General features: G+C 34.1%; 3 protein-coding genes across 4 annotated transcripts in view; 2 read left to right on the top strand and 1 right to left on the bottom strand.

Annotated features, from left to right (window-relative positions):
* Positions 1-1,017: 1,017 nt before the first annotated feature.
* LOC125651171 (disintegrin and metalloproteinase domain-containing protein 10-like) lies at positions 1,018-3,985 on the top strand. The gene has a single exon (XM_048879756.2). It carries the CDS (start codon positions 1,262-1,264, stop codon positions 3,659-3,661), a length of 2,400 nt encoding a protein of 799 aa, XP_048735713.2. The 5' UTR covers positions 1,018-1,261; the 3' UTR covers positions 3,662-3,985.
* Positions 3,986-5,167: 1,182 nt separating this feature from the next.
* On the top strand, positions 5,168-22,358 carry LOC125649258 (uncharacterized). The gene is made up of 7 exons (XM_048876630.2): positions 5,168-5,356; positions 10,750-10,895; positions 10,989-11,124; positions 12,650-12,874; positions 12,996-13,361; positions 17,932-18,095; positions 18,203-22,358. Exons 1-7 carry the CDS (start codon positions 5,200-5,202, stop codon positions 18,239-18,241), a joined length of 1,233 nt encoding a protein of 410 aa, XP_048732587.2. The 5' UTR covers positions 5,168-5,199; the 3' UTR covers positions 18,242-22,358.
* A 1,900-nt stretch (positions 22,359-24,258) lies between these two features.
* LOC125649256 (C-1-tetrahydrofolate synthase, cytoplasmic-like) overlaps positions 24,259-27,494 on the bottom strand; it is a 42,888-nt gene continuing 39,652 nt past the window's right edge. For both annotated transcript variants that reach the window (XM_048876628.2, XM_056166230.1), the window contains one exon: positions 24,259-24,700. In XM_048876628.2, coding sequence (XP_048732585.1) covers positions 24,611-24,700 — 90 coding nt within the window. In that variant the 3' untranslated portion in view covers positions 24,259-24,610. The remainder of the gene's footprint in view (positions 24,701-27,494) is intronic.

Genomic DNA, 27,494 nt, shown 5'->3' with positions numbered 1-27,494 from the left:
CGATCAGGGCCGTAAATTACATGGAGGCGGAGGAGGCAGCTGCCTCCTCCAACTTTTGAGCCAAAAATAATTAAAATTTAAAGTTCATTAGAATTTATGTTGTTTCCAATAACTATAAGAACATGATACCTCCCTTAAAAAGCATTCCAAATCTTTCTTTTAGAATGAGTTAGTCAAGTAACATCTTAGAAGGCCCTAGAATCAAGGATTTTGCACGAAACGTGTTCAGTGTGCACAAAATGTGCTCAGCGTCTGGGGGCCTGAGCGGCCCCCAGACCCCCGCCTAATTTCCTGCCTCCTCCAAATTGAAGGTTAATTTACGGCCCTGACGATCCACGGTGTTTCTGTATTCACCGGTGTTTCTCTATTCATAGAATAGAGAAACACCGTGGATCGTCACCCTTGCAATTGGCTAGCGAAGATGTGTTATAATATGAGCTTTAACAATGTTCATAACAAGAGACATTTTGAACATGATCATAATTATATTGATGCAAAACAGTCAGAAATACACACAGAAAGAAAATATATACATGTACTTAACAATACTACATGTAATAACAATGAGTACAATGTGAAGTTCACTGTTGGCGATGGAGAAGCTGAAATCATATACCATTTGTCAAAGTTGAGATGTTAGTTTGTCGTTCCATCTATGTTCATCAAAATAAACGAATGAGAACAATGTAAGCTATAAAATGAAACCATTAAAAGCGAAGAATGAGCTCACGCCCTAACCCTCCACCTGGCTGCAATAATGTAGCCATCTCCGATTTTTTACGTCTGAATAAAAAAAAAAAAAAAATCGGATATTATAGGGCTCCACCCATCTCACGATTTAAGAAATTTTAAGTTTGGCCCGTTTGGGGAGATTTTTATCCCCCAATTTCTGGCCCATTTTTTATTTATCTATATTTTATTTTATTTATTTATTTATTTATTGTTAAATTCCTTGTTAAGATTTTTTGACAACTTCACTGGACCCGCTTACCCGGCTCCGGCTGACCCCCCCCCCTCCCCCATTGCAAAACTATGCTACGTGTCTGTAGTAGCATGTACGTTAGAATAATTATGGCCGAGTGCATTCTATGTATGAACATATATCCATGCGTACTGTAACCGATGACTTAGGAAGTTGAACTAAGTTTGAAACTCATTTTAACTATACCGGAAATTTGTAGTTCACCACTGCATACTCTATCATTACCGTCCAATATTTGCTTCCTCTTTTGTGTGTTCTTGAAAACGACACCTTTCAAAAATGGAATCTAGTAGTTTGATCAACTTAGCATTCGTTTTGAAAGTAATAATATGTGTTACAACAACGAGCAAAGTTAACATTGACAAGGATATTCAGACGTCATTCCAATATTTACGAAATTATACCGTGATTTCCTCTCCATATATCAGACACGCAAGTCATTTAATGACAACAAACTTTTCCGCCTTTAGCAAAACCATATATCTCACTTTGACAAAAGACAACTCGATGGATTTGTCATCAAGTCATTTAACAGTTAATGGAAATGTGTTACCGAAAGTGCAGACCGACAGAATCATGAGGGAGGCGCTCCTACTGAAAGGTTACGACTCCAGTTTTCCGTACTCTTCATTTGCCTATGGAAAACTTTACCAGAATACTTATGACGGATACATTTCCTATGAAAACGAAATATATTTTGTAGAACCACTGGCCAAATACCTGCCGGCAGTAGACAAATCAATCGTGTATAGGAAATCAGATTTCGTGGAAAATTATCGACTATCTATTATTGATTTCCTTGACGCTAAATATGCTGTGGGAGAATCTTCTCAACACATGGAAAGCATGGAATCAGAATACCATGGAAAGAGTTCACCTTATAAATCCAAGCGCTCTTCAGATCCAGTTGCAAGGTCATGTTCTTTGCATGTTGTTGCGGATCCTAGGTTTTATAATGTTATCGGTGGGTCCTCTTTGTCGAAAACCATTACCGAGATGAGATACCAGGTAGGGCAAGCGGACATGATTTTTCGGAGCACCGACTTTGATGGGAACGGGTATGGTGACAACATAGGGTTTGAAATATCCAACATCACGGTATTCACTGATCCAACCTACAGCGGCTACTACATGGTTGATAACGATTTAAGTGTTCAGAACTACCTAACATTATTTTCACAATATGATTTTGGCCAGTATTGTTTGGGAGTAGCTTTCACATACCGAGATTTTTATAAGGGCGTTGTGGGACTGGCGTGGATTGCTAGTTCGAGTATATATGGACCGCCTGGTGGAATTTGTCAGAAGCAAATAAAATCTAGCGGCAAATGGTACAGCTACAACACCGCTCTTGTCACTATGGTCAACTATGGAGAACGCCTAACAAGCTATAAATCTTCAATAGTACTGACACATGAATTTGGTCATAATTTTGGAAGTATACATGACCCAAAAAGTGATTCTTCTTGTGTGTCAAGCATTTACGGCAATTACATCATGTATCCCTACGCTAGCAGCGGTGCACGACCAAATGAAAATAGGTTTTCACAATGCAGTATTAATACCATGTATCCAGTTATTATTAACAAAGGGTCGTGTTTCGCGGATAGAAGTGTGCCATCATGCGGTAATGGCATTATGGAGCCAGGTGAAGAATGTGATTGTGGTTCGTCTTTCACATGTGCTTACACCGATAACTGTTGTACCCCATCTGACGTCACAAACTCCTCGGACGCGCCATGTACTCTCAGGAGATCGCAAGGCAGTGTGTGTTCACCCAAAACCGGCATCTGTTGTGAAAAGAGTTGCACTCTCACACCGGTATATGCTAATAGGATATGTGGGTTCTCTTACGAGTGTCAAGAAAGTATGATCTGCGATGGACATAGTTCCAACTGTCCACTTCCAATCCCTAAACCGGACACCACATTGTGCGACTCCGAGAGAAAATTGTGTCAAAATGGGACATGCGTGAAGAGTATTTGCGAGAAATACAATCTTGTAGAATGTCAATGTACATATGTTTATGAAGATACCTGTAAACTTTGTTGCAGATTCCCTAATACAACTAACTGCATAACAGCCAACAACTTTGGGATTCTGTCATCTACGGGAGGTATCATTAGGTTGGCGTCCGGGGCACCTTGTAATGACTTTGAAGGAATTTGTGACGCACATTACACCTGTATATCAGGAGACACCAGTGATATCATTGAAAGGTTAAAGAAAGTGTTCACCCCCTACGCTGGACAAATAATTAGCTCGTGGTTGAAGAACAATTGGTACTATATTTTCTTTGGCTTGCTGACTTTGATTTTGCTGATTATTTTGTTCCTTGGCTGTAGAGGGCAGAATGAAGACGTTCAGGGTCGTGCATATCGTCAAGGGAGATTTGAGCAGGTGATGGCACAAGCAAGGATAGAGAGAGAACGACAAGAGAGAAAAATGTCCCTCTTGGCGGCTATGTATGACAAGAAGATTCGGAAAGTGCATAACGGCCACGAACAGTTCGAGTACACATTCGCTCTGGTTCGGCTCTCCGTCTTCTTTCCGACAGTTACGAAAGAGGTAATCCAGGACACGTTGTCTAGCAGTACCAGTGAGGAAGTGGCTGTGCGTGGCCTCTTAATACGTGGCTATCCAATGCGGAGAATGATCTACACTAATGACATTAACTAATTACTTACTACGTGGTTATCCAGTGCGGAGAATGATCTACGTTAATGACATTAACTAAATACTTAATACGTGGCTATCCAAATCGGAAAATGGTCTATGTTAATGGCATTAACTGATTACTTAATACGTAGTTATCCAATGCGAAGAATGGTCTATGTTAATGACATTGACTAATTACTTGATACGTGGTTATCCAATGCGAAGAATGATCTTCGTTAATGACATTAACTAATAGTGTGCGTTTGTTTTCTTTAAAATAATCGTTTGATATATGATTGAGTTTATCATGACAATGCAATTAAAAATAAAATATTTTAAAAGCAGAATTTAAACGTTATGTCGATATTACATGAACGTGCACACACACACACACACACACAAACATTTAGTTTTTGTTTCGCGAGCAGTAGGTTGTGGGTTTGTATCCCGGCCGTGACCATGCAGCACGAGTTGATACATGTAAACTTTACTACATGGGTTCAATTCATCACTTCAAGCTTACAATCATTTCATATATCTTGCGTGTGAAAATAATAACTTTGTATGTAAAGGTAAAAGAGGACCCCTTCATTCTACAATTTTGTAGTGGATCGAGATAATGTTTTTCGTGTCTTTGTAATGGATCCGGATACATAAGTGGGAATGATGGTTTTACAAGTAAACAAAACTTCATAGCAGGGGTATGACTATATGGGTATATCGAGAGGTCCCTATATATACAAATTTCATCACACTGGATGACAACATTTTAAGTCGGAGTGGGTCTCCAACTCGAAGAACCCAAGAAGATATTTTTAAATTTGATGAATAGGTTTACTTGTATCTATGACGGGAACTGCTACTGAGCAGTCGTCAACTATTTGCGACAATCGGTCGACCAGTTGTTTTAATTTGCGCAGTGAATCACATGGTCGGTTGTTTCAACTGACCGTGAGGGTCCGGGGCCCTTCATTGTCATATTCATATATCAATGTACCACACGAAAGTATTTACCCATCTTCCCAAGTCAAGGGTTTCTGATCCGCTCCGCTCCATTAGGAGCGGATCAGAAACCCTTGACTAATTGGGAAGATGGTATTTACCAAACTTTTATAGACAATAGTTTAATAATTAACGTGCGACCTGATTTTAAATAGAGTACTGATTATATATACTCTTTATTTAGTTAATGGCAATAAATAAAACAAATGTTTTAGTCATATCAAGAAAATATCTTATCGGCCTCGTAAAGGAATTCTGGGTTTTCGTGAAACCTTTGAAGGACCTGACTACAGAAAAAGAAACATAAAACTGACAGCCGTAAATCACTTTTAGAACCGGGAACAACTTCCTAAACAAACAATATTATATTCCGAAAGCGTGCGGCCATATTCATTAATTTGCTTTAATATTGACAGTAGTTTAAAAATTAAATATTTGATCTTGGATCAGCTTACAGTTTTGCATGATTCACGTCGAGAATTTTTTAAGTTTTAATAAAACGTCGTTTCTCCCGGTCGTCTTCAGTATGAATCTTTACCGTTGGAGGGGAGTTTGAAATGCAGTGTATTTTCACTCTTCTGACCTTGTTTTTGCTAATTGTTAGAATTACCAGTGATTGTGTGGATATTTTGTCGGGATGTAGGAAAGCTTGTTTGAGTAATGGCGAGTGCAGTGTGTCAACAGGGTACCTATGCCAGGAACAAGTGTGTCAAGGTTTGTTCACGGAATCCGATAGACCAAAATTCCGGTTGTTTATAGTTGATATATTTCTGAAGAAAATATTAATATAAGGGCAAGATGAAAGGTTCAATATTTGACAAAAAACTAAATTCACGTACTTTCATCAAGACACCCCCCCCCCCCCCCCCCCATAAAACTAAATTTTGATCCAAATTGATCACTATAAATAACACTTTGACTATATACCTTTTCTACTGTTTATTCATATATGACTTGAAACTGAAATTACTTGATTCCTTCAACAACAACAAAAAAAACCCATATAAGTAACCAGAGTCATATATAACAACATTATTCATTATTTTACATCAGAGATATATATGCCATATGTATATATGTGTGTCTCTGGTTACATACATGTATGTCTCTGATATAACGGATGTCAGAGACTACAGAAACTGATAGGAATTTTGCTTCCCCTTTCACGTGACTGAGACTTTAGGTATAAATACTTCCTCATGGCAAACCGAGATCACGCAGTTCAATGTGGGAAGAAAATGATGGTTGGGAGTGTAGGGGCCGTGTCTAAGGGCAATGGGTACAAGGCGATGCCTTCTTGAGAGAGTGTTTTTTGGGAGAGCGGGGCTAGAAGCTGATGTATTTTAAAAATTAAATGTATATAACATTTTCTGTTTAGTGTGTGTAATTATAGATGTATATAACATTTTCTGTTTAGTGCGGGTAATTATAAATGTATATAACATTTTCTGTTTAGTATGGGTAATTATAGATGTATATAACATTTTCTGTTTAGTATGGGTAACTATAGATGTATATAACATTTTCTGTTTAGTGTGGGTAATTATAAATGTATATAACATTTTCTGTTTAGTGTGTGTAATTATAGATGTATATAACATTTTCTGTTTAGTGTGGGTAATTATAAATGTATATAACAGTTTCTGTTTAGTGTGGGTAATTATAAATTTATATAACATTTTCTGTTTAGTGTGGGTAATTATACATGTATATAACATTTTCTGTTTAGTGTGGGTAATTATAAATGTATATAACATTTTCTGTTTAGTGTGGGTAATTATAAATGTATATAACATTTTCTGTTTAGTGTGGGTAATTATAACTGTATATAACATTTTCTGTTTAGTGTGAGTAATTATAAATGTATATAACATTTTCTGTTTAGTATGGGTAATTGTAGATGTATATAACATTTTCTGTTTAGTGTGGGTAATTATAAATGTATATAACATTTTCTGTTTAGTATGGGTAATTATAGATGTATATAACATTTTCTGTTTAGTATGGGTAACTATAGATGTATATAACATTTTCTGTTTAGTGTGGGTAATTATAAATGTATATAACATTTTCTGTTTAGTGTGTGTAATTATAGATGTATATAACATTTTCTGTTTAGTGTGGGTAATTATAAATGTATATAACATTTTCTGTTTAGTGTGGGTAATTATAAATGTATATAACATTTTCTGTTTAGTGTGGGTAATTATAAATGTATATAACATTTTCTGTTTAGTGTGGGTAATTATAAATGTATATAACATTTTCTGTTTAGTGTGAGTAATTATAAATGTATATAACATTTTCTGTTTAGTATGGGTAATTGTAGATGTATATAACATTTTCTGTTTAGTGTGGGTAATTATAAATGTATATAACATTTTCTGTTTAGTATGGGTAATTATAGATGTATATAACATTTTCTGTTTAGTATGGGTAACTATAGATGTATATAACATTTTCTGTTTAGTGTGGGTAATTATAAATGTATATAACATTTTCTGTTTAGTGTGTGTAATTATAGATGTATATAACATTTTCTGTTTAGTGTGGATAATTATAAATGTATATAACATTTTCTGTTTAGTATGGGTAATTATAGATGTATATAACATTTTCTGTTTAGTGTGGGTAATTATAAATGTATATAACATTTTCTGTTTAGTGTGGGTAATTATAAATGTATATAACATTTTCTGTTTAGTGTGGGTAATCATAAATGTATATAACATTTTCTGTTTAGTGTGGGTAATTATAAATGTATATAACATTTTCTGTTTAGTGTGGGTAATTATAACTGTATATAACATTTTCTGTTTAGTGTGAGTAATTATAAATGTATATAACATTTTCTGTTTAGTATGGGTAATTGTAGATGTATATAACATTTTCTGTTTAGTGTGGGTAATTATAAATGTATATAACATTTTCTGTTTAGTATGGGTAATTATAGATGTATATAACATTTTCTGTTTAGTATGGGTAACTATAGATGTATATAACATTTTCTGTTTAGTGTGGGTAATTATAAATGTATATAACATTTTCTGTTTAGTGTGTGTAATTATAGATGTATATAACATTTTCTGTTTAGTGTGGGTAATTATAAATGTATATAACATTTTCTGTTTAGTGTGGGTAATTATAAATGTATATAACATTTTCTGTTTAGTGTGGGTAATTATAAATGTATATAACATTTTCTGTTTAGTGTGGGTAATTATAAATGTATATAACATTTTCTGTTTAGTGTGAGTAATTATAAATGTATATAACATTTTCTGTTTAGTATGGGTAATTGTAGATGTATATAACATTTTCTGTTTAGTGTGGGTAATTATAAATGTATATAACATTTTCTGTTTAGTATGGGTAATTATAGATGTATATAACATTTTCTGTTTAGTATGGGTAACTATAGATGTATATAACATTTTCTGTTTAGTGTGGGTAATTATAAATGTATATAACATTTTCTGTTTAGTGTGTGTAATTATAGATGTATATAACATTTTCTGTTTAGTGTGGATAATTATAAATGTATATAACATTTTCTGTTTAGTATGGGTAATTATAGATGTATATAACATTTTCTGTTTAGTGTGGGTAATTATAAATGTATATAACATTTTCTGTTTAGTGTGGGTAATTATAAATGTATATAACATTTTCTGTTTAGTGTGGGTAATCATAAATGTATATAACATTTTCTGTTTAGTGTGGGTAATTATAAATGTATATAACATTTTCTGTTTAGTGTGGATAATTATAAATGTATATAACATTTTCTGTTTAGTATGGGTAATTATAGATGTATATAACATTTTCTGTTTAGTGTGGGTAATTATAGATGTATATAACATTTTCTGTTTAGTGTGGGTAATTATAAATGTATATAACATTTTCTGTTTAGTATGGGTAATTATAAATGTATATAACATTTTCTGTTTAATGTGGGTAATTATAAATGTATATAACATTTTCTGTTTAGTGTGGGTAATTATAAATGTATGTACTGAATCATTGTGTTATGACTATCCTTCATGGGCCCTCGGTAGGAATAAATTATTATCATTATCATCATTAATATTACTATAATTGTACAAAACAAGCCATAACTTTAGCAATTTTTGTTGAATTCTCTCCTCGTTTTACTAAGCCTGCTACATGTAAAAGCCATATACATTGTATCATAGACATTCTAAATCAATATTATTAACTATATTGTGAATCGGGAGAGAAATGTCGAACCCACTACCAATCCCAACCAGAATTTTCATATATATCAAGTCAATTATCAATCTGATTGAAATCAGCTCTTCGATCCACACCTGTTTTCTTTCTTTCTTTTTTTATGGGTCGCTACACGTGTAGCGAGGAGAGAGAGAGAGAGAAAGAAAAGAAAGAAGAGAGAGAGAGAGAGAGAGAGAGAGAGAGAGAGAGAGAGATGCTGACTTTAATCAGATTGGTCAATGATAGTCTAAGAACTTTTGGAAAAGATCAATATCCATGCAATTTCAAAATTTTCCACAACACTGACTGACATTTACAATAAAACATGGTATGTTTTGATATTTACTATCGTATTTAAACATTCGCATGTGTGTGGTCCGTTGGAAGCTAGGGGTGTAATTTAATGGTGTCTTGTGTTACGGATCACAGCCCATGTGACACGCAAACACCGTTGTCGTTATCTTCGATAAAACAGTAATCTTATTACGACCAAAAAACTTAAAAACCAGACATTGATTTGACTTCAAAGCTACAGAGCGCCAAATTAACATAAACTCAAATAAATGAAGATATCTTTAATTATTTGAAGATATCACGAATTCAATTATTGAGCGCATCAATTGATGACAGTAATAACTGATTCGACGCGCACATCAAATTAATTATTGCGAGCATCAATGTGGAATTATTGCTCGCAAAATTTAATTTGGAGCTCGATATAAATGATTCGATGATTTCTTAAATTCAATGGAAAAAATCTTTGATTATTTACAACGATTTTGTATAAGGAACTGAGTTATTAATTGAATTATTGTATGCATTAATTGAATTATTATGAATATTAATTGAATTGATGCATACATTAATCAAATTATTGCTCTCTTCCATTAATTAAATTATAGCATGCATCAACTCAATTGTTGATATCATGAATGCATATGAAAAGATCAGCAATTTAATTATTGCGCTCATCAATTCAGCAGAATGCTATCAACAATTTGAATAACGTGCGTACTATTTTAGATTTGAAGATATTATATGGAGATCATCGATTGAATTGTTGTGCACATCAAATAAATTGATGATATCTTCAAATAATTAATGATATCTGTTAATTATTTGAGTTTGTGTTAATTTGGCTTTCCATATACATATACATGTATACTGTACATGTAGGTTTTTAAAACCATATATAATAAACAAATAATATTGACCTTTAAACATTCATTAAATGCTATCTTTTTTTTTTTTAAATTATCAATTTAAGATCAAAATTCAAGATAATATAAAAGCTCATGCTTCCTTTTGTATAGCTATATACAGTATATAACTAGCAATTTACACCCACCCACTAGAAATATAGATTGGAAAACAGAGTTATCTGCCCTTTGCGTAATAAATGGAAATTGCAGAATATTTTGCTTTCTACAGAACACACATAAGTATTTGCCTATCAACCATATGAAAACGTGTAACTTTTTCTATCAAAAGATAATAGACTATACATATGAAATTCTTTTATTTTTCTACACGAAAATGATCAGGGGGTTGGGGGGTTGGGTTGCAGTCATGTTTCCTTTTATGCAATGAAATATTAGTGGATTCAAAATAAATTACACTGTATAATGTTTACCAGTAGTAGGAATGTTGAAATTTCAAGCCCTATATATATATGTACATGCTTTTCGGGTCTTTTCTAACATAGTGTTATAAAAACACTCTCACCTCTAAAAAAAAAAAAAAAAAAAAAAAAAAAGAGGACACAGGTCTCACTAACTATGTGATCTTTTCATAATAATAGATATTTTCATAATCATACAACTGATTTAATTAACTATATCCAGCATTTTGAAATTAGAACTCTGTTTGTATAGGGAAGTGCCACCTTAAAGCTGACGTGAGTGGTAGAAACGCTACCCTAACATGGAGGGATTTCAAACCACCAGATTATCAATTCGAATACAGTGTAACTTTCTCAACATCTAGGGCATCAGAATTCATAACATGGACAAAACTAGAAGTAAGTAAGAGAAGACAAACTGATATTTAGTAGGTAAATCCAGGCAAAGTGGCTATCTCATATAATCTGATGTTTTTCCTCCTTGTTTTACAGGTTGGCTCACTTCCTGTTTGCTACCTCTATGATCTAAAGCCAGGGACCATATACTATGCTGCTGTTGGGATTTGGAAAGACAAAAATTTCTTGGAGTATGAAGAAACAAGCGAGATTATATCATTCAAGACACTAGGTATACACAATTGAGAGTGTAGCTATTAAGCTTTTAAAGGACTGAAAAATATGTTTACCACGTGCACTCTTTTTAGCACCCCCCTTAAACTTGTGGTATGTCAAAAAAGAAAAAGAAATGGAAAAGGTCCATGTGCAACAACATATCACCTGACTATCATGCAACAACTTTTTAAAAATCATTTTCCCAATATAACTCCATGTACACCTGTGTATCAAGCAGCAAAATAAAAAAAAACTTTGTTGTGGAAGGGGTGCATCTTTCAGACTTAGTACACTCATGATTAGCCTAAGATTTGGTAATAAAAAATTACATTCATCTTTTTCTACATTACAGAATTATGCCTAGACAATTATGGTCAATTTTATATCAGTGACCTTGATTTTGGCCCCATCCTACCCCTGGGGGCAATGATTTGAACAAACTTGAATCTATACACCATATCAGGAAGCTTTCATGTAAATTTTCACATTTCTGGCATAGTGGTTCTTGAAAAGAAGATTTATAAATGACCCCACCCTATTTTTACATTTTCTTGATTATCTCCCTTCTGAAGGAGGCACGACCCTTCATTTCATCAAACTTGAATTCCCTTCACCCATGCAAAAAATGAGTTGTGCCAAGTTTGATTGAAATTGGCCCATTGGTTCTGATTAAAATGTGAAAGTTTACAGATACATGGACAGACAGACAACAGGTGATCAGAAAAGCTCACTTGGGCTTTCAACTCAGATGAGGTGAAAAGTATATACATGTGTCTGATAGATTTTTCATGACTTCTCACACAGCCTTCATTTGAATCTCGAGATACTAATACATTGTAAAAGTAAATTTCTACCATTTATATCACTAGTGGCGTGCCACTTGGTTGAGTGATATTAATTGAGATTTAAGGTTTTAAAAAAATATAAACGGTCAAGATGTGTTTATGAAACACTGATGCCCCCCCCCCCACCCCCACCAGATTACAATAAAGTGGATCTGTAAGACATTGTAGTGTTTTTTTTATTTTCCAAAAACTAGGTCAATGGTCACAAATTCTGGTATCGTTTGAAAGGTCTTCTCATATGCTTAATATAAGAACAGTACCTCTAACGATTTGAAAGATATGGCTTACATACGAATTTTCTACATGTAAAGGTCACCAGGTCAAAGATTTTGGTGTCAATGGGAAAAGTCTTGCCACATGGAATACACACTCCAAATATGAAAGCTTAAGGCCTATCTCTTGTGATGTAAAAGATATGACCAAGGTTAAAGCTTTTTGCCACAGACAGACGGACAGGCCATTAAACTATATGCCCCTGAATCTTCCAATTACCTTAGCGATCTCCCTACATATAGATTCTATTTAGCTGTAATATTTTCATTGGAGTGTATCAAAAACTTAACACTGTATAATCAACTAACATAGAAGCAAATTGTAGGTGAACTTTTCAGGTAAAATACATTTGGACAGAACTTCTTTACATTATTTAAGACTTACTTATATTCAGTCATTGTGAATCTAACAAGAATTTTTTAGACGCTGAATTCTGTACGCTTGGAATGAAGAAACTCCATGTCGGTGATATCCTAACCAATGGCTGTGAAGACAGGTGTGTGTGTCAGAGTACAGGAGAGCTGAATTGTGAGCCGTTGTGCGATCAATATCGAAACCAGTCCGTTAATAGTACCCACCACGGTTGTCATCAGGAGACCACTGAAGATGGCTGCTGTACCTATATCAAATGCTCATCAATGCCAATAGGTATTTTAGCTATGTATTTAAAAAAAACAATAAAAACAGAATTTCTTCTTTCTTTCATGAAAAATGTCAAGGCCTCAATAAAAATTCAAATAATTCAAATTTAAATGCTGTTTCTCTCCAGCTGGCTCAAACCAAACACCCATTATTCCAAATACAGCAGATCTGGTCAGCATTCAAATTTTACAGAAGTCCAGTGATTGGGTGAGACTGAATGCCAGTTACAGGTCCCAGCCTGCCGTCAGCCTTGTCTTGTTGTGTATAAAACAGGCCAACAAAGAGAACAGCACCTTGGAGATCGACACCGAGGGGTACAGTCAGAGACTCTATCTCATAGACAGACTCCAGCCTGGTGTAGAGTATGCGCTGTGGATGTGGCTTGTACTTGTCAAGAACCACACTGTGTCCTCACCTAAAGTGTACTTCAACACCACGGCCAGAAAATCAGTCTGTACCAACTGTACACAACATACAAGTATGAATGTAAATAGTAAGTGTCAATGCATTACTGATCACAATACTGAACTAGTGACATCGTAACCTTGTATGTTGGATGTGACCTTGACTTCCCTCTGGTGTAGCAACAGTAATGATTTCATGGAGATGTGACACTATAACAGATCTGATAAATTGAAAATACAAATGACAATACAGTAAAACATGTTTATACTGAACCTCCCATTCTCTCACCAGAGGGCGCGTTACGCAAGCTTCACATACACCTCTGTCAACGCTTGGAATCACGTGACAATATAATCACATGATATAAACAATCATTCTCGGTTTCCTTTCCCTTTATATGTTCAGGCAACAGGTGATACATCAGACTCTTTTCATAGCCAACTGACACTTTAATAAGTGCATATTTACCGTTTAGCTGTTTGTCTCTTATTTTACAAGTTTTATATCGTACTTTTACAGCCTTTCTTACTTTTGATTCCATGTTTACATTTAAATCTCCACCCTGTGTATCCTACATTCATACACATATTACGAAGTAGTTCCAAATTTATGATCAGAAAACGGCGATTTTAAACAATTTACAGTAAGCATCAATTTAATTGCACCAAAAACATATCATAATATGACTAAATATTTAGTCCAAAATATAAATGTTGGATCAAAGAAACTTTTACAAGATTTCTGTAAAAAGCTGTTGACAGAGGTGTAGTGCGAGGACCGCACGGAACTCTGGGTAGAGAATGCTGAATCTCCATGACCAGGGAAAAATAATTCAGCAAAGGGGATAAATATTACTTCACAATAAGCGTGAATTCAATATAAGCATGTTCAATATAAGTGTGTTTTACTGTAGATGGATTAAGAGAGAAATGTTGGACAAACTGTAATCCATGCAAGTCTATCAAGTGCACACCACCAACAGAATAAAATCTACAAACATCCTCATTATCGACAGGCCAACAGTATAAAATCTACAAACATCCTCATTATCGACAGGCCAACAGTGTAAAATCTACAAACATCCTCATTATCGACAGGCCAACAGTGTAAAATCTACAAACATCCTCATTATCGACAGGCCAACAGTATAAAATCTACAAACATCCTCATTATCAACAGTCCAACAGTATAAAATCTACCAACATCCTCATTATCGACAGTCCAACAGTATAAAATCTACCAACATCCTCATTATCGACAGTCCAACAGTATAAAATCTACCAACATCCTCATTATCGACAGTCCAACAGTATAAAATCTACCAACATCCTCATTATCGACAGTCCAACAGTATAAAATCTACAAACATCCTCATTATCGACAGTCCAACAGTGTAAAATCTACAAACATCCTCATTATCGACAGGCCAACAGTATAAAATCTACAAACATCCTCATTATCGACAGGCCAACAGTGTAAAATCTACAAACATCCTCATTATCGACAGTCCAACAGTGTAAAATCTACAAACATCCTCATTATCGACAGTCCAACCGTGTAAAATCTACAAACATCCTCATTATCGAAAGTCCAACAGTGTAAAATCTACAAACATCCTCATTATCGACAGGCCAACAGTATAAAATCTACAAACATCCTCATTATCGACAGGCCAACAGTATAAAATCTACAAACCTCCTCATTATCGACAGGCCAACAGTATAAAATCTACAAACATCCTCATTATTGACAGTCCAACAGTATAAAATCTACAAACCTCCTCATTATCGACAGGCCAACAGTATAAAATCTACAAACCTCCTCATTATCGACAGTCCAACAGTGTAAAATCTACAAACCTCCTCATTATCGACAGTCCAACAGTGTAAAATCTACAAACCTCCTCATTATCGACAGGCCAACAGTATAAAATCTACAAACATCCTCATTATCGACAGTCCAACAGTGTAAAATCTACAAACATCCTCATTATCGACAGGCCAACAGTATAAAATCTACAAACATCCTCATTATCGACAGTCCAACAGTGTAAAATCTACAAACATCTTCATTATCGACAGTCCAACAGTGTAAAATCTACAAACATCCTCATTATCGACAGTCCAACAGTGTAAAATCTACAAACATCCTCATTATCGACAGTCCAACAGTATAAAATCTACAAACATCCTCATTATCGACAGGCCAACAGTATAAAATCTACAAACATCCTCATTATTGACAGTCCAACAGTATAAAATCTACAAACATCCTCATTATCGACAGTCCAACAGTGTAAAATCTACAAACATCCTCATTATCGACAGTCCAACAGTATAAAATCTACAAACCTCCTCATTATCGACAGGCCAACAGTATAAAATCTACAAACATCCTCATTATCGACAGTCCAACAGTGTAAAATCTACAAACATTCTCATTAGTGACGGGACATATTCAAAATACTTCATAATTTAGTGTGCAAGTCCATAATTAGTTTCATTCCATAACACTGAATTTTAAAATCACCAAGAACAATTGACAGAAAGAAGTTTACATACCTAAAGTTGTGAATTGATCAAAGAAACACTCGAAAGGTCATGATGTGAACAAATATATACACTCTAAAGGTCATGGTGTGTGAACAAATACTCTTTAAGTTAAACGGTGTGAACAAATATATATACTCTAAAGGTCATGGTGTGTGAACAAATACTCTATTAAAAGGTCACGGTGTGAACAAATACTCTATTAAAAGGTCACGGTGTGAACAAATACTCTTAAGGTCACGGTGTGTAAACAAATACTCTAAAGGTTACTGTGTAAACAAATACTCTAAATGTCACAGTGTGAACAAATACTCTAAAGGTTACAGTGTGAACAAATACTCTTAAGGTTACAGTGTGAACAAATACTCTAAAGGTCACAGTGTGAACAAGATTGCTACACGTAGCCATGTCCCCCACCGCCGCAAAAAAAGTTGAAGTACGAAAGTCCCATAACTCCTGTAAAATTTGTCGAATCAAATTGGCGGCGCAATATGATCAACTACATATGGTGACTAACAATCCTACAAAATTTGCATGAAATCAGGTGAGCGGTTTCGGACGAGTTGCATCCACAAAGTGTTTCTATAGTGTAGCATATACAAATTCAACAAAGTTTCATAACTCCTGTAAAAATTGACGAATCAAAATGACAGCGCAATATGATCAACTACATATGGTAACTAACAATCCTCCAAAATTTGAATGAAATCCGGTGAGCGGTTTCAGAGGAGTTGCGTCCACAAAGTGTTCCTATAGTGTACTCTGTACAAATTCAACAAAGTCCAATTACTCCTATAAAATTTGTCGAATTAAAATGGTAGCACAATATGATCTACTATACATGGTGACTAACAATCCCACAAAATATGAACAAAATCCATTGAGCGGTTTCGGAGGAGTTGCGTCCACAAAGTGTTCCTATAGTGTAGCATGTACAAATTCAACAAAGTCCCATAACTCATGTCAAAATTGTCGAATCAAAATTCCGGCATATGATCAACTACACATGGTGACTAACAATCCTACTTAATATGAACAAAATCTGTTGAGCGGTTTCTGAGGAGTTGCGTCCACAAAGTGAAGTGGGACGGACGGACGCTGGTATTTCTATGTCCCCTTCCGTGTTGCGGTAGGGGACAACAAATACTCTAAAGGTCACAGTGTGAACAAATACTCTAAAGGTTACAGTGTGAACAAATACTCTAAAGGTCACAGTGTGAAAAAATACTCTTAAGGTCACGGTGTGTAAACAAATACTCTAAAGGTTACAGTGTAAACAAATACTCTAAATTTCACAGTGTGAACAAATACTCTAAAGGTCATGGTGTCTGAACAAATCCTCTAAAGGTCACTGTGTGAACAAATACTCTAAAGGTCGTGGTGTCTGAACAAATACTCTAAAGGTCACTGAACAAATATTCTATAAGTCAAGGCATCTGAACAAATACTCTAAAAGTCAAGGTATGTGAACAATCTTGAATCTAAACTACAGGAAGATGCTTATATATTAATTTGACAATTATATATTATGTTCCTATATAATTCCTAAACAAGTATAACACTCCTTGTCTGGTCCTGCCTTGGATGAGCAATCATCCTTCATTTAGCCCAAGATTGTTTTGTGCCAAGATTGAATATTTACATTTCCAATGTTGTTGTCTTTTGTATCTTTACAAAATGTGATGAGAGCCATTTCCTCACATATGTCCTGCAATTGTGAACAATGCATGTATGAATCTTGATAAATAAAGTTTCAGTCTACAGAAATAAAATTAAGAAATACATTATATGTAGATATAAAAAATAAATTTAATTTTTCAAATACATGAGTGTATGAGCGACAAGCTAACACCTTTCATGAAGTATGCTGATGTGAAGTGTCTCAGTTCATAATGGCCCTCATGTATTTTTAAAATTGAAATTAATTTCTTAATTGAAATTGGCCCCATGATTCTCCATAAGAAGTAGAGAACAGGAAAAGTTTAAAGACGACAAACTTTTGATCACAAAAACTCACAACTTATGATGAGTTTTAGGCTTGGGTTAGCTCAAAACTACATGTACCAGTATTATTACACAGAATAATCTATTTTATTATAAATTTTCCAGCGTTCCAATCCTCCAGCTCACACTCGGGTCTGTATGTTGGTCTGACTGTTGGAATTTTATCAGTTATTGGTATCGCCTTCAGCATGCAAATCTTCCTTCTTTTAAGAAAGAGAAAACTCCGAAGCAAAAAGAAGACATTATTCTTTGTGAAGGGAACATTTGGAGTAAGTTTCTTTGGTACATGTATATTTCTTATGAGAATTGCTGGAGTAATGTTTGTTGCTACATGTATATGAATTTCGTGACCTCTTCTTGATTTTGTTTGTTGCAGGTTGAAAGACTCATGAAAGATGAAGAATTGCACATGTAACTTGCGCAAAAACCTCAATTATTTATGCAAGTGTAATATTCAATATTTAGCAAAATGCAAGTATATGTTAAGGCAGGACATTTATGCATGTATGTAATTTGTGTCATCTGTGAAATCTATCAGATTAACAAAGTAAGAAATCTACTTAAAACATTCATACTACTTCAAGCATTTACGCGAGGAAGTTGCATATCCATACATTGTGCAGTGGGACGCATTATGTGCACTTGGGTATGACATTGTCATATTGCTCTTATAAATAATCATGAATGTAGGAATTTTAAAAAATTTCAGATGAAAGATTATGTTCTGATATGAATTTCAAATGGACAACTCAATTTAAACTACATGTACTAGGAATCCATTATGATGTAGATTTAAATAAAATTTTGAAATTGAACTTATGACAAAAAACTTGTGAAGATTAAGTGGAGTAAACGAAAGTTGACTTCAATACTTATCATTTCCATTAGTGGAACTCTTCAAATTAAAGGCGCGTAAAGTCGTGCTACCGGGACAACATGTATGTAAACACATTACTTAGGCATACGTAATATAAATTATGGTATCGAATACATGCATTGTTAGCTAACCTTCCTGTGTTAATTTTCCCGTGAGGATCCGGTTTAGGTCCTCAGTACCCTTGCTTGTCGTAGAAGGCGACCAAATGGGGTGGACCTTTGGATGAGACCACAAAAACCGAGGTTCCGTGTCACAGCAGGTGTGGCACGATAAAGATGCCTCCCTGCTCAAAGGCCATAAGCGCCGAGCATTTATAAGCCGAAATATTGCAGCCCTTCACCGGCAGTGGTGACGTCTCCATATGAGTGAAATATTATCGAGAGGGACGGTAAACAATATTCAATCAGTCCTGTGTTAATTGTGTGGAATATATGATATATTCTTGATAAATATAGAAAAGAATAAACAAGTAGAAATAACATGTTCAACTTTTGATAATACAATTCAAACTATGTCAATTACATTTATACCCCCCCCCCCCCCCCCTGAAATGCACCACATTTAATTTGTTTTATTTATGTTGAAATGAAGTTTAAATTTTATATTTAAAACAACAATAAGATATGTACTCTACGGGTTATTTAGAAATAGTATACCGATACCAAAACAAGATCATATCCCGGCCAGCTAACCAACCTTGTCACCCCCTCCTCTGATTAAAAAAGCCAGGGAAAATAAGAAAAATAAAGTAAATATAAAAAAGGTTAATATTTTTTTAAAAATGTTATCGAGTATTCAACACCACTAACATAAATAAATCTTTATCATATAATTAGGACATGTTCATATGGCATGGACTTTGTAATCATACAAGTACACCCCCCCCCCCCCCCCCCCTCAATTCCCATATTTTAGAACAAGTTATATATATTCCAAACTGCTAATGGGTTTCCAAACTGCATCGAAGCTATTTTGAAAATTACAAAATATTGATGGACTTAGGACAGAGAGCATCGTTCTTTGGAATTTTTGAAAATAGGTGTGGTGGAGTTTTAAAAAACATGTAACATCTTTAATAAAATAGTGTTAGAATATTTCAAAAATGCAGTTTGATCAATGGTTATTTTATTTAAAAATACAACATGTATTTTAACTCTTAAAAGGGGGGGGGGGTGCTATGAACGTTTCGTTTATGTCCCAGTAATCTCGCACTTGCTCGCGAGACTTGTGCATTTTCTTACCAATGACGCACAAGAGTCATCAAAGCGCGATAACTCTAACGAGCTGGTAATGAAAAGTATTGGGAAAATAACTCAAGTGAAATCACTCCTAATCTCACAACTAAATAATTTATTTATTGCCTTACCAAACCTAAAGAGTGCTTTCATAAAAGAACTTAATACTATTTTATTTGAATTTGTCTGGAATTCAAAATCTGATCAAATTAAAAGAAAGGTGGCCACAAAACTATGCATATGGGGGACTAAAAATGGTTGATCTAGATTGTTATATCAATGAACTAAAGTTGACTTGGATAAGGAGATTGGTTATGGAGGACAACTCAAAATGGAAAAGTCTTTTTAAAAATAATGTAAACTTGGACAAATTAATAAATACAGGTTCAGACTATATCTTACAGATAGTTGAAAATGTAAAAAATTACTTTTGGAAAGATGTCATGGTGGCTTTTAAGGAAATTTAAGAAAAAGTTGTCATTAAATCCTGGGAGGACTATATGAGCCAACCTTTATGGAATAATCATAAGTTCAAGATAGAAAGTCGGTCCATCTTCTATAAAACATGCCATGATAAAGGAATAAAAAATGTGCATGATCTACTTGACAAAAAAGGAAAAATTCTAAAATATTTAAAGACAGATTTAGCCTACAAATGAATTTTTAAAAACATATTTGGATATAGCACAAGTAGTAGCCACAGATATGAAAAAGTATAACTTTACAAATAAAGTATCTGTGCAAAAACCCCTTATCCCCTTGAATATCAAACTATTCGTTTTAACAAAGAAAGGGTCAAAACATATTGTATGATACTCTCAATAAATCAGATGCTATACCCACAGGAAAAAAGAATTGGAGTAGATATTTCATTACCTCTGATAACCAATGGAAGACAATCTTTTACCTGCCATTCTTGACAACATTGGATTCCAAATTATCATAGTTTCAATGCAGAGTTAACCACAACATTTTAACTACTAATAGCTACATGTACAAATTAGGTAGAGTAGATTCTAAACTATGTACCTTTTGTGAGAGGGAAGAAGAAACAATTTATCATTTACTTTGGGATTGTCCAAAAGTACAACAATTATTATCAGAATTTATCAGATATTGCAATTCAAAGGAGATTGAAATAAAATTTGATGTCAAAACTTTTATATTTAGTGATACAAAACAGAGACATTTCAGGTCAAACAATGCATTACTTATAAAATAACCAAAAAATACATATACATGTATAGGAATAGATGCCAAAAAAATCAGCTAACAGTTTTAAAAAGCCCTTCTAAATGATTGGAAACAATATTGTATTAAATCAACCAGTATATAGTTATAAGGAAAGAAATTAATTAGATACATTTACAACGGACTAGGAAAAATGGTCCCCATTAGTCAACTGACTCCCTCCTCTCTCCCTCTTTCTCACAAAAAGAAAATAAACATTATGATATAACTATATATATGTATGCTTATATATATATTCATATTCTCTTGTATCTGCTTCATTGCAAATGTATGTCAATACTTTTGATTTCCATTAGTGGAACTCTTCAAATTAAAGGCGCGTAAAGTCGTGCTACCGGGACAACGTAAACATTAGGCACACGTAATACGGCATTGAATACAAATTATAAAGAACTGCAAACCACAACACTGATCAGAATTATAAAGTTGAAATAAATAAAATTATGTTAACAAGAAAAAAGACAAACTTGTTAAACTATGTGAGGGAGCACAGGTACTGAATTTGCTAAATATGACAGATATAAAAGCATCAACTGCAAGAGCAAGAAGAACTGTAAAGGAAAAAACCAATGCACATCCAACATAACGAAATTTTCTTGCAAATAATGGGATCCATATGCTTTTAAATTTATTCTCTCAGACTATGAAGATATTTTATCATACAATTAGCGCAGGTTCACATGGCATTGACTTTGTAAGTATACATGCACCCCCTCCTTTTCCAATATTTTAAAATAAATTATCCATCTGTCAAACTGCATTTTAAAAAAATTGTGACATTTATAACACTAATGAACACAACTGTTTTGTTTCCGAACTTCATCTAAGATATTTCATAAATTACAACTGTCGATGGAATTCGAATAGAAAACATCGATTTTTGAAATAGATGCGATACATTATGTAGCGTTCAAAAACACGTTAGTTTTATATATTAGTGTTAGTTTTTTGTGTTTTTTTAAAATGTAAATTGACTAATGGCTATTTTACCATTTGACACCACGTTTTTTAAAATATATATATATATATATTTAAAAAGGGGGGGGGGGGCTATCAACGTTTTAATTATGTCCCGGTAATCTCGCACTTGCTCGCGAGACATGTTCATTGACGCGCAAGAGTCATCAAAGCGCGATAACTCTGACGGGCTGGTAATAGGAAGTATTGAGTGAAATTTAAAAAAAAAAAAGAAAAAAAAAAGGAGAAAAATCATGAATGTACCACAAGAAGTCAAAAAGTATAATTCAGTATATGACACTAACCTGAATACAAAAATACTAATCTCACTTAAGATATTTATAGAATAAAATCCCAAGTTTATCAACACTGCTGCTTGAGTATTAGTTAAAAAGCTCTTCCTGCTTTCTCAAGAAATGACTACTAAACCTCTTCACACAAAACCTTCTCGATTTTACAACCATGTTCTGTATAGTATTTCTTAACAGACCATTTTAGCAGTCTTTTCTGAGTTCATTATTTCATCACCCAGTGTATTAAAAGACTGGTGTATAGTGATAACACTTTCGCAGTCCAGGACAGAAGAAAGTCTAATCAAAATGTGAAATGAAATCCCGGGAATAAAACTGTCAACGAGTGAAATCAACCTGAATTTTATCTATAAATTCTGAAGTGTTCTACACCTTTATCTTAGATAACCCATCATTTGTCAATATTTACACTGCTCAATTATAAAATTCTGCTCAAAAGTCCTAGACACTCAATACATTCATGTAGATGAGGTGTCATCTAAATCTTTGGGTCGGTGGTGTCTTCCCAGGTACATGTACATTGTATCTGGGTTCTCTCTTCCACCAATAAAGCACTGGGTGCCACCAGATAACTGAACAAGAGTACCGCAAACGGTACATAATACGCCCGTGAAATGCTTACATAGGGTGTTTTTCTTGTGCTATAATTTGTATAACTTTGCTTCAGGTATTATCAGCCATCATGAGGCTGTGACAAACTTTCATATGAACAAAGGGTCTTAACTTAAAAATCTAGATTTCCCCAAAATGGACCAAGTTCAACAACCTCTAATTTTTTCAAAAATGGAAGAAAATCAAAATCCTTCCCCAGATGCACATCTTCAATACCCATACAAACACTCCACAAAATAAGAAGGTCCTCACTTGAAAACTGTGGGAGGAGTAGGGCGGACAAATTATGTACCCTCCATAGAATATTAATTTCCAAATAGACTAAGTTCAACAACCTGTAATTTTCTCAGAAATTGTCGAAAATCAAAATCCATCCCACATGCACATCTTCAATACCCATACAAACACTCCACAAAATAAGAAGGCTCTCACTTGAAAACTGTGGGAGGAGTAGGGTGGACAAATTATGTACCCTCCATATAATAATTATTTCCAAATAATGAGGCAAAACTCCTGGAAAAAAGGTTGAAATGGATCAAAATTGCAGTATGGTCTAGAGTGACCCACAAAGAAGCTACACAGCAAGTTTCAGCATGATATGTGAAAGGGAAATGAAATTATAAAGAGAAAACCCCAAACAGACGGACGGATGGACGGACATACAGACATACATCCCGTCTAAAGACAGGCATATAAAAAGTGTTGAGTGTGGCAGAAAACATCAATCAATCAATCAATGAAACTTTGGTCCCTATTGTGGCCCCAAACTACCCCCAGGGGCCATGATTTGAACAAACTTGAATCTGCACTATGTCAGGAAGCTTTCATGTAAATTTCAGCTCTTCTGGCCCAGTGGTTCTTGAGAAGAAGATTTTTAAATGACCCCTTCCTAATTTTGTATTTTTGTGATTATCTCCCCTTTATTTGAACAAACTTGAAAACCCTTCACCCAAGGATGCTTTGTGCTAAGTTTGGTTGAAATTGACTTATTGGTTCTGGAGAAGATGAAAATGTGAAAAGTTTACGCCAACACCAACAACAGACAACGGACAAATGTTCAGAAAAGCTCACCTGCGGCTCAGGTAAGTTAAAAACAGACTTATCTCAAATTTCACATATATATTCCCCTTTAAGGAGCAAAAGTATGTCCTTATCAAGTTTAGCTTATAAAGATAATGAGATTCTGGTATTGCTTGATTAAATTGATCATTTCACTTTAATGCATGGAATGATATACATATTTTAAACATTTCCCATATACAATTATGTGACTAACTTGACTAATTTAAAAACTGGACATGATTATTGATGAAAAAGACAATATGATTGGTTTATAGCTAAATGTAAGTGACAATATGATTGGTTTATACTTAAATCATCCATTTTAACAACAAATAACAAATCAAGTCATGTTTGTATCATGTACTGGTACATTGTACCAGCAGTTTGATAAAATTTGTGTCCCTGTGATAATAATTGGTTTCTGTCGTGAATCATTCAGTTATCAAGTCGTTCTGACAAAAGCAACACACTGCCTTTGTTTAGGACAGTCCCACGATTTCCTCCGTTTCTGGATCAATGTCAATGTCATAGAAACATGGACGTGTGGGCAGCCCAGGCATGGTGGTCATCTGTAAAAGGAACAAATATCAAAAATGTTAAGATGATATTAAAGACAAGATGGTCCATGGGCCACAACACTCACCTAATTCATCTTGTTTATGGCAATACTTACAAATTTGGGTCATACACCAATAGTGTAAAACTTCAAACCTCTGTTCTGTACCCCACTGTGGCCTTGGGGTCAAACAAAACTGAATAAATGCTACATGAGGATGCATGCTTGCATATATAAATTAACAAATTGTATTTTTGTGGTAATTAAGAAAAAAATGTGTACAAGTGGGAACTATTAATTTTGTCACCAGTTGGATAAATTCTACTTTTGTTTTCATGTTTCTGGATAACCACCACCTATGAGCTGACTTGGAAAACAAGCCTATCTGTCTGCTATCTCCTGATGAGACATATTATACAGGGAATAAGGACAAGGGACCAGTCTAGCCTGGTTTAATGTCCATTCATTCTTGAAGCCATTGTCATTCTATAGAACTGACCAGACCCAAGCTAGCTTACAGAAAGCAGATTCCAAGGAAACCCTGTGTCTGCATAAATGTACATGATCTTCTTTTTAACGAGTTTCTGATGGATTAAACATTCAGAACTGTTCGTAAAACAAGATCTGTTTGTGAAACACTGATGCCCCCGGATTACAACGAAGTGGAACCAGGTCAAAGGTCAATGTAAAAGGTCAATAATTTTGGTGTCAGTGGAAAGGTCTTGCCACAAGAAATACACATATCAAGTATGAAAACTCCAACTCTTATGGTGTAAAAGATATGACCAAGGTTAAAGGTTTTTGCCACAGACAGACATGCCAAAAACTTATATGCCCCCAAATCTTCGATTTCAGGGGCATAAAAATAATACTAGCACTTGTATTACACCTTGTTAGTGTTGCCAAAGTATAACCATATTTCATGTAAATGCCACAATGAACATTTCTAGTTCTATTCAGTGCTATACACTGTACGTGCATTTTTAATATCTAAATTCTTTCAATCTTAAAAACAATGGAAACAATGACCATGAAATTCAAACTGTTTGTTTTACCCCCTAATGTCAGAGATGTGACACATCAATTTGTTGAAACACATACTTTTTGACAAGAAGTTGTAAATATTCAAAGTCTACAAACAACACATGACAAATGATGATGGAAAAGTACAAATAGGTCATCTGAGTAAATCAGGTGAACCAAAAATCAATGACAGATGCTAATTCATATTGATAGATATGAAAAAGATATATAATATCAGTCTTATAAGACAAAATCCTTTCAAAGTTTCTATTCATGACAGACCATATAAAGAACACTAAGTCATTCAGAGGTCCATTGTAAGCTCGAGTAAATTTTTTGCTTGTATGTTGTAATATATGTCCTATCCAAGAAAATTTCACTTACACATACAGGTTTAGTTATATTGTGCTAAAATTTTGACCTACACTGTATGTTGGTGTTCAAGGCCGTAGCAGTGTCAAGGTTATTCATGATGCAACACCTACTGTGAAGAGGGACCATGGTTTTTATCATAAAGTCGTATCCAAAAGACCCATGACTCTCACTTCCAATGGCTGGTGACTCTGACTTCTAATGATGGGCACTGGGCAAAGGAACAGTCACTACCAATGTTAAACATCTTAAGGAACAGTAACTACCTATGTTAAACATCTTAAGGCACAATCACTACCCATGTTAAACATCTTAAGGAACAATCATTACCCTAAAGGGACTGATTCACGATTTTCCTCCAAATTTTGTTTTTCACTTTAAATGATCAAAATCTACAGTCTAATATGTTTTAGAACGTTTCACAAAAAAATTAAGATTATTCATCATGACAGCTCATTATGGAGAGTTTATTATTTGTTTTGAAAACAAAAATTGTTTACAGGGTTTTCAAAATAAATGGATATTGATCCAAGTTTATTATATATATCACATCTCAATTAGCACCATCTCAAACCCAAGACATTTAACCCAGGTTAACTGTTCCTTAAGATGTTTTTAACATTATAAGATAGTGACTGTTTCTTAAGATGTTTTAACATTGGTAGTGATTGTTCATCAAGATGTTTTTAACATTATAAGATAGTGATTGTTCCTTAAGATGTTTAACATTGGTAGTGACTGTTCCTTAAAGGGACTAGTTCACGTTTTTGGAAAGAAATGTTTTTCATTTTTGATGTTAAAAATTAAAGATATAGCTCATTTAATGTTGACAACCAAAATTTGGACCGTCTGAATGCAAGGATAAGAGCAATATTTTAGCTTTGATTCTGTGTTATGTAAACAAAGACTCGAGTCTTTTTATGTAAACAAACAAACCAGTGAAACGTTAATTTTGTAATTTAAAGCATCTTTATTATGTACAATCACAAATTTTGACTTTTAAATGACACATTTTACCTAAAGTATACTTAAGGACCGAGGATCTAACCATGGTTCTCCAGTTGCAGAGTGAGGGTCCTATAATCATTAGGTTAACTTAATTAACCAGTAGGTCTATAAGTGTTAACCATGAAAATTTAAAGGGACCGATTCACGATTTCCCCCAAGATTTTGTTTCTCACTTTAAATGATCAAAATCTTTTGTCTAATGTGTTTAAAATATTTCACATAAAAATTAAGGTTATACATTATCACAGAAGCTCATTTTAGAGAGTTTATTATTTGTTTTGTAACAAAGATTGTGGGATCGATGTTTAAGTTTATGAAATTTTCAAAAGAAATGGATATCGATCTAAGTTTATTATACCTTTCACATTTCAAGCATTCTGTGGGTAAAATGTGTCATCTAAAAG

The sequence above is a fragment of the Ostrea edulis genome, chromosome 5 (genome assembly GCF_947568905.1).
Source record: "Ostrea edulis chromosome 5, xbOstEdul1.1, whole genome shotgun sequence".
Lineage (NCBI taxonomy): Eukaryota > Metazoa > Mollusca > Bivalvia > Ostreida > Ostreidae > Ostrea > Ostrea edulis.
This window is presented reverse-complemented; position numbering and strand designations above follow the sequence as displayed.

What these genes read in the sequence shown, in the direction of transcription:
- LOC125651171 (XM_048879756.2), top strand. Translation starts at nt 1,262, where the DNA reads ATGGAATCTAGTAGTTTGATCAACTTAGCATTCGTTTTGAAAGTAATA.
- LOC125649258 (XM_048876630.2), top strand. Translation starts at nt 5,200, where the DNA reads ATGCAGTGTATTTTCACTCTTCTGACCTTGTTTTTGCTAATTGTTAGA. An exon ending in TAACATGGACAAAACTAGAA is followed by an intron (nt 10,896 to 10,988) that starts GTAAGTAAGAGA and finishes CTTGTTTTACAG; the next exon opens with GTTGGCTCACTTCCTGTTTG. An exon ending in TTGTGAAGGGAACATTTGGA is followed by an intron (nt 18,096 to 18,202) that starts GTAAGTTTCTTT and finishes TGTTTGTTGCAG; the next exon opens with GTTGAAAGACTCATGAAAGA.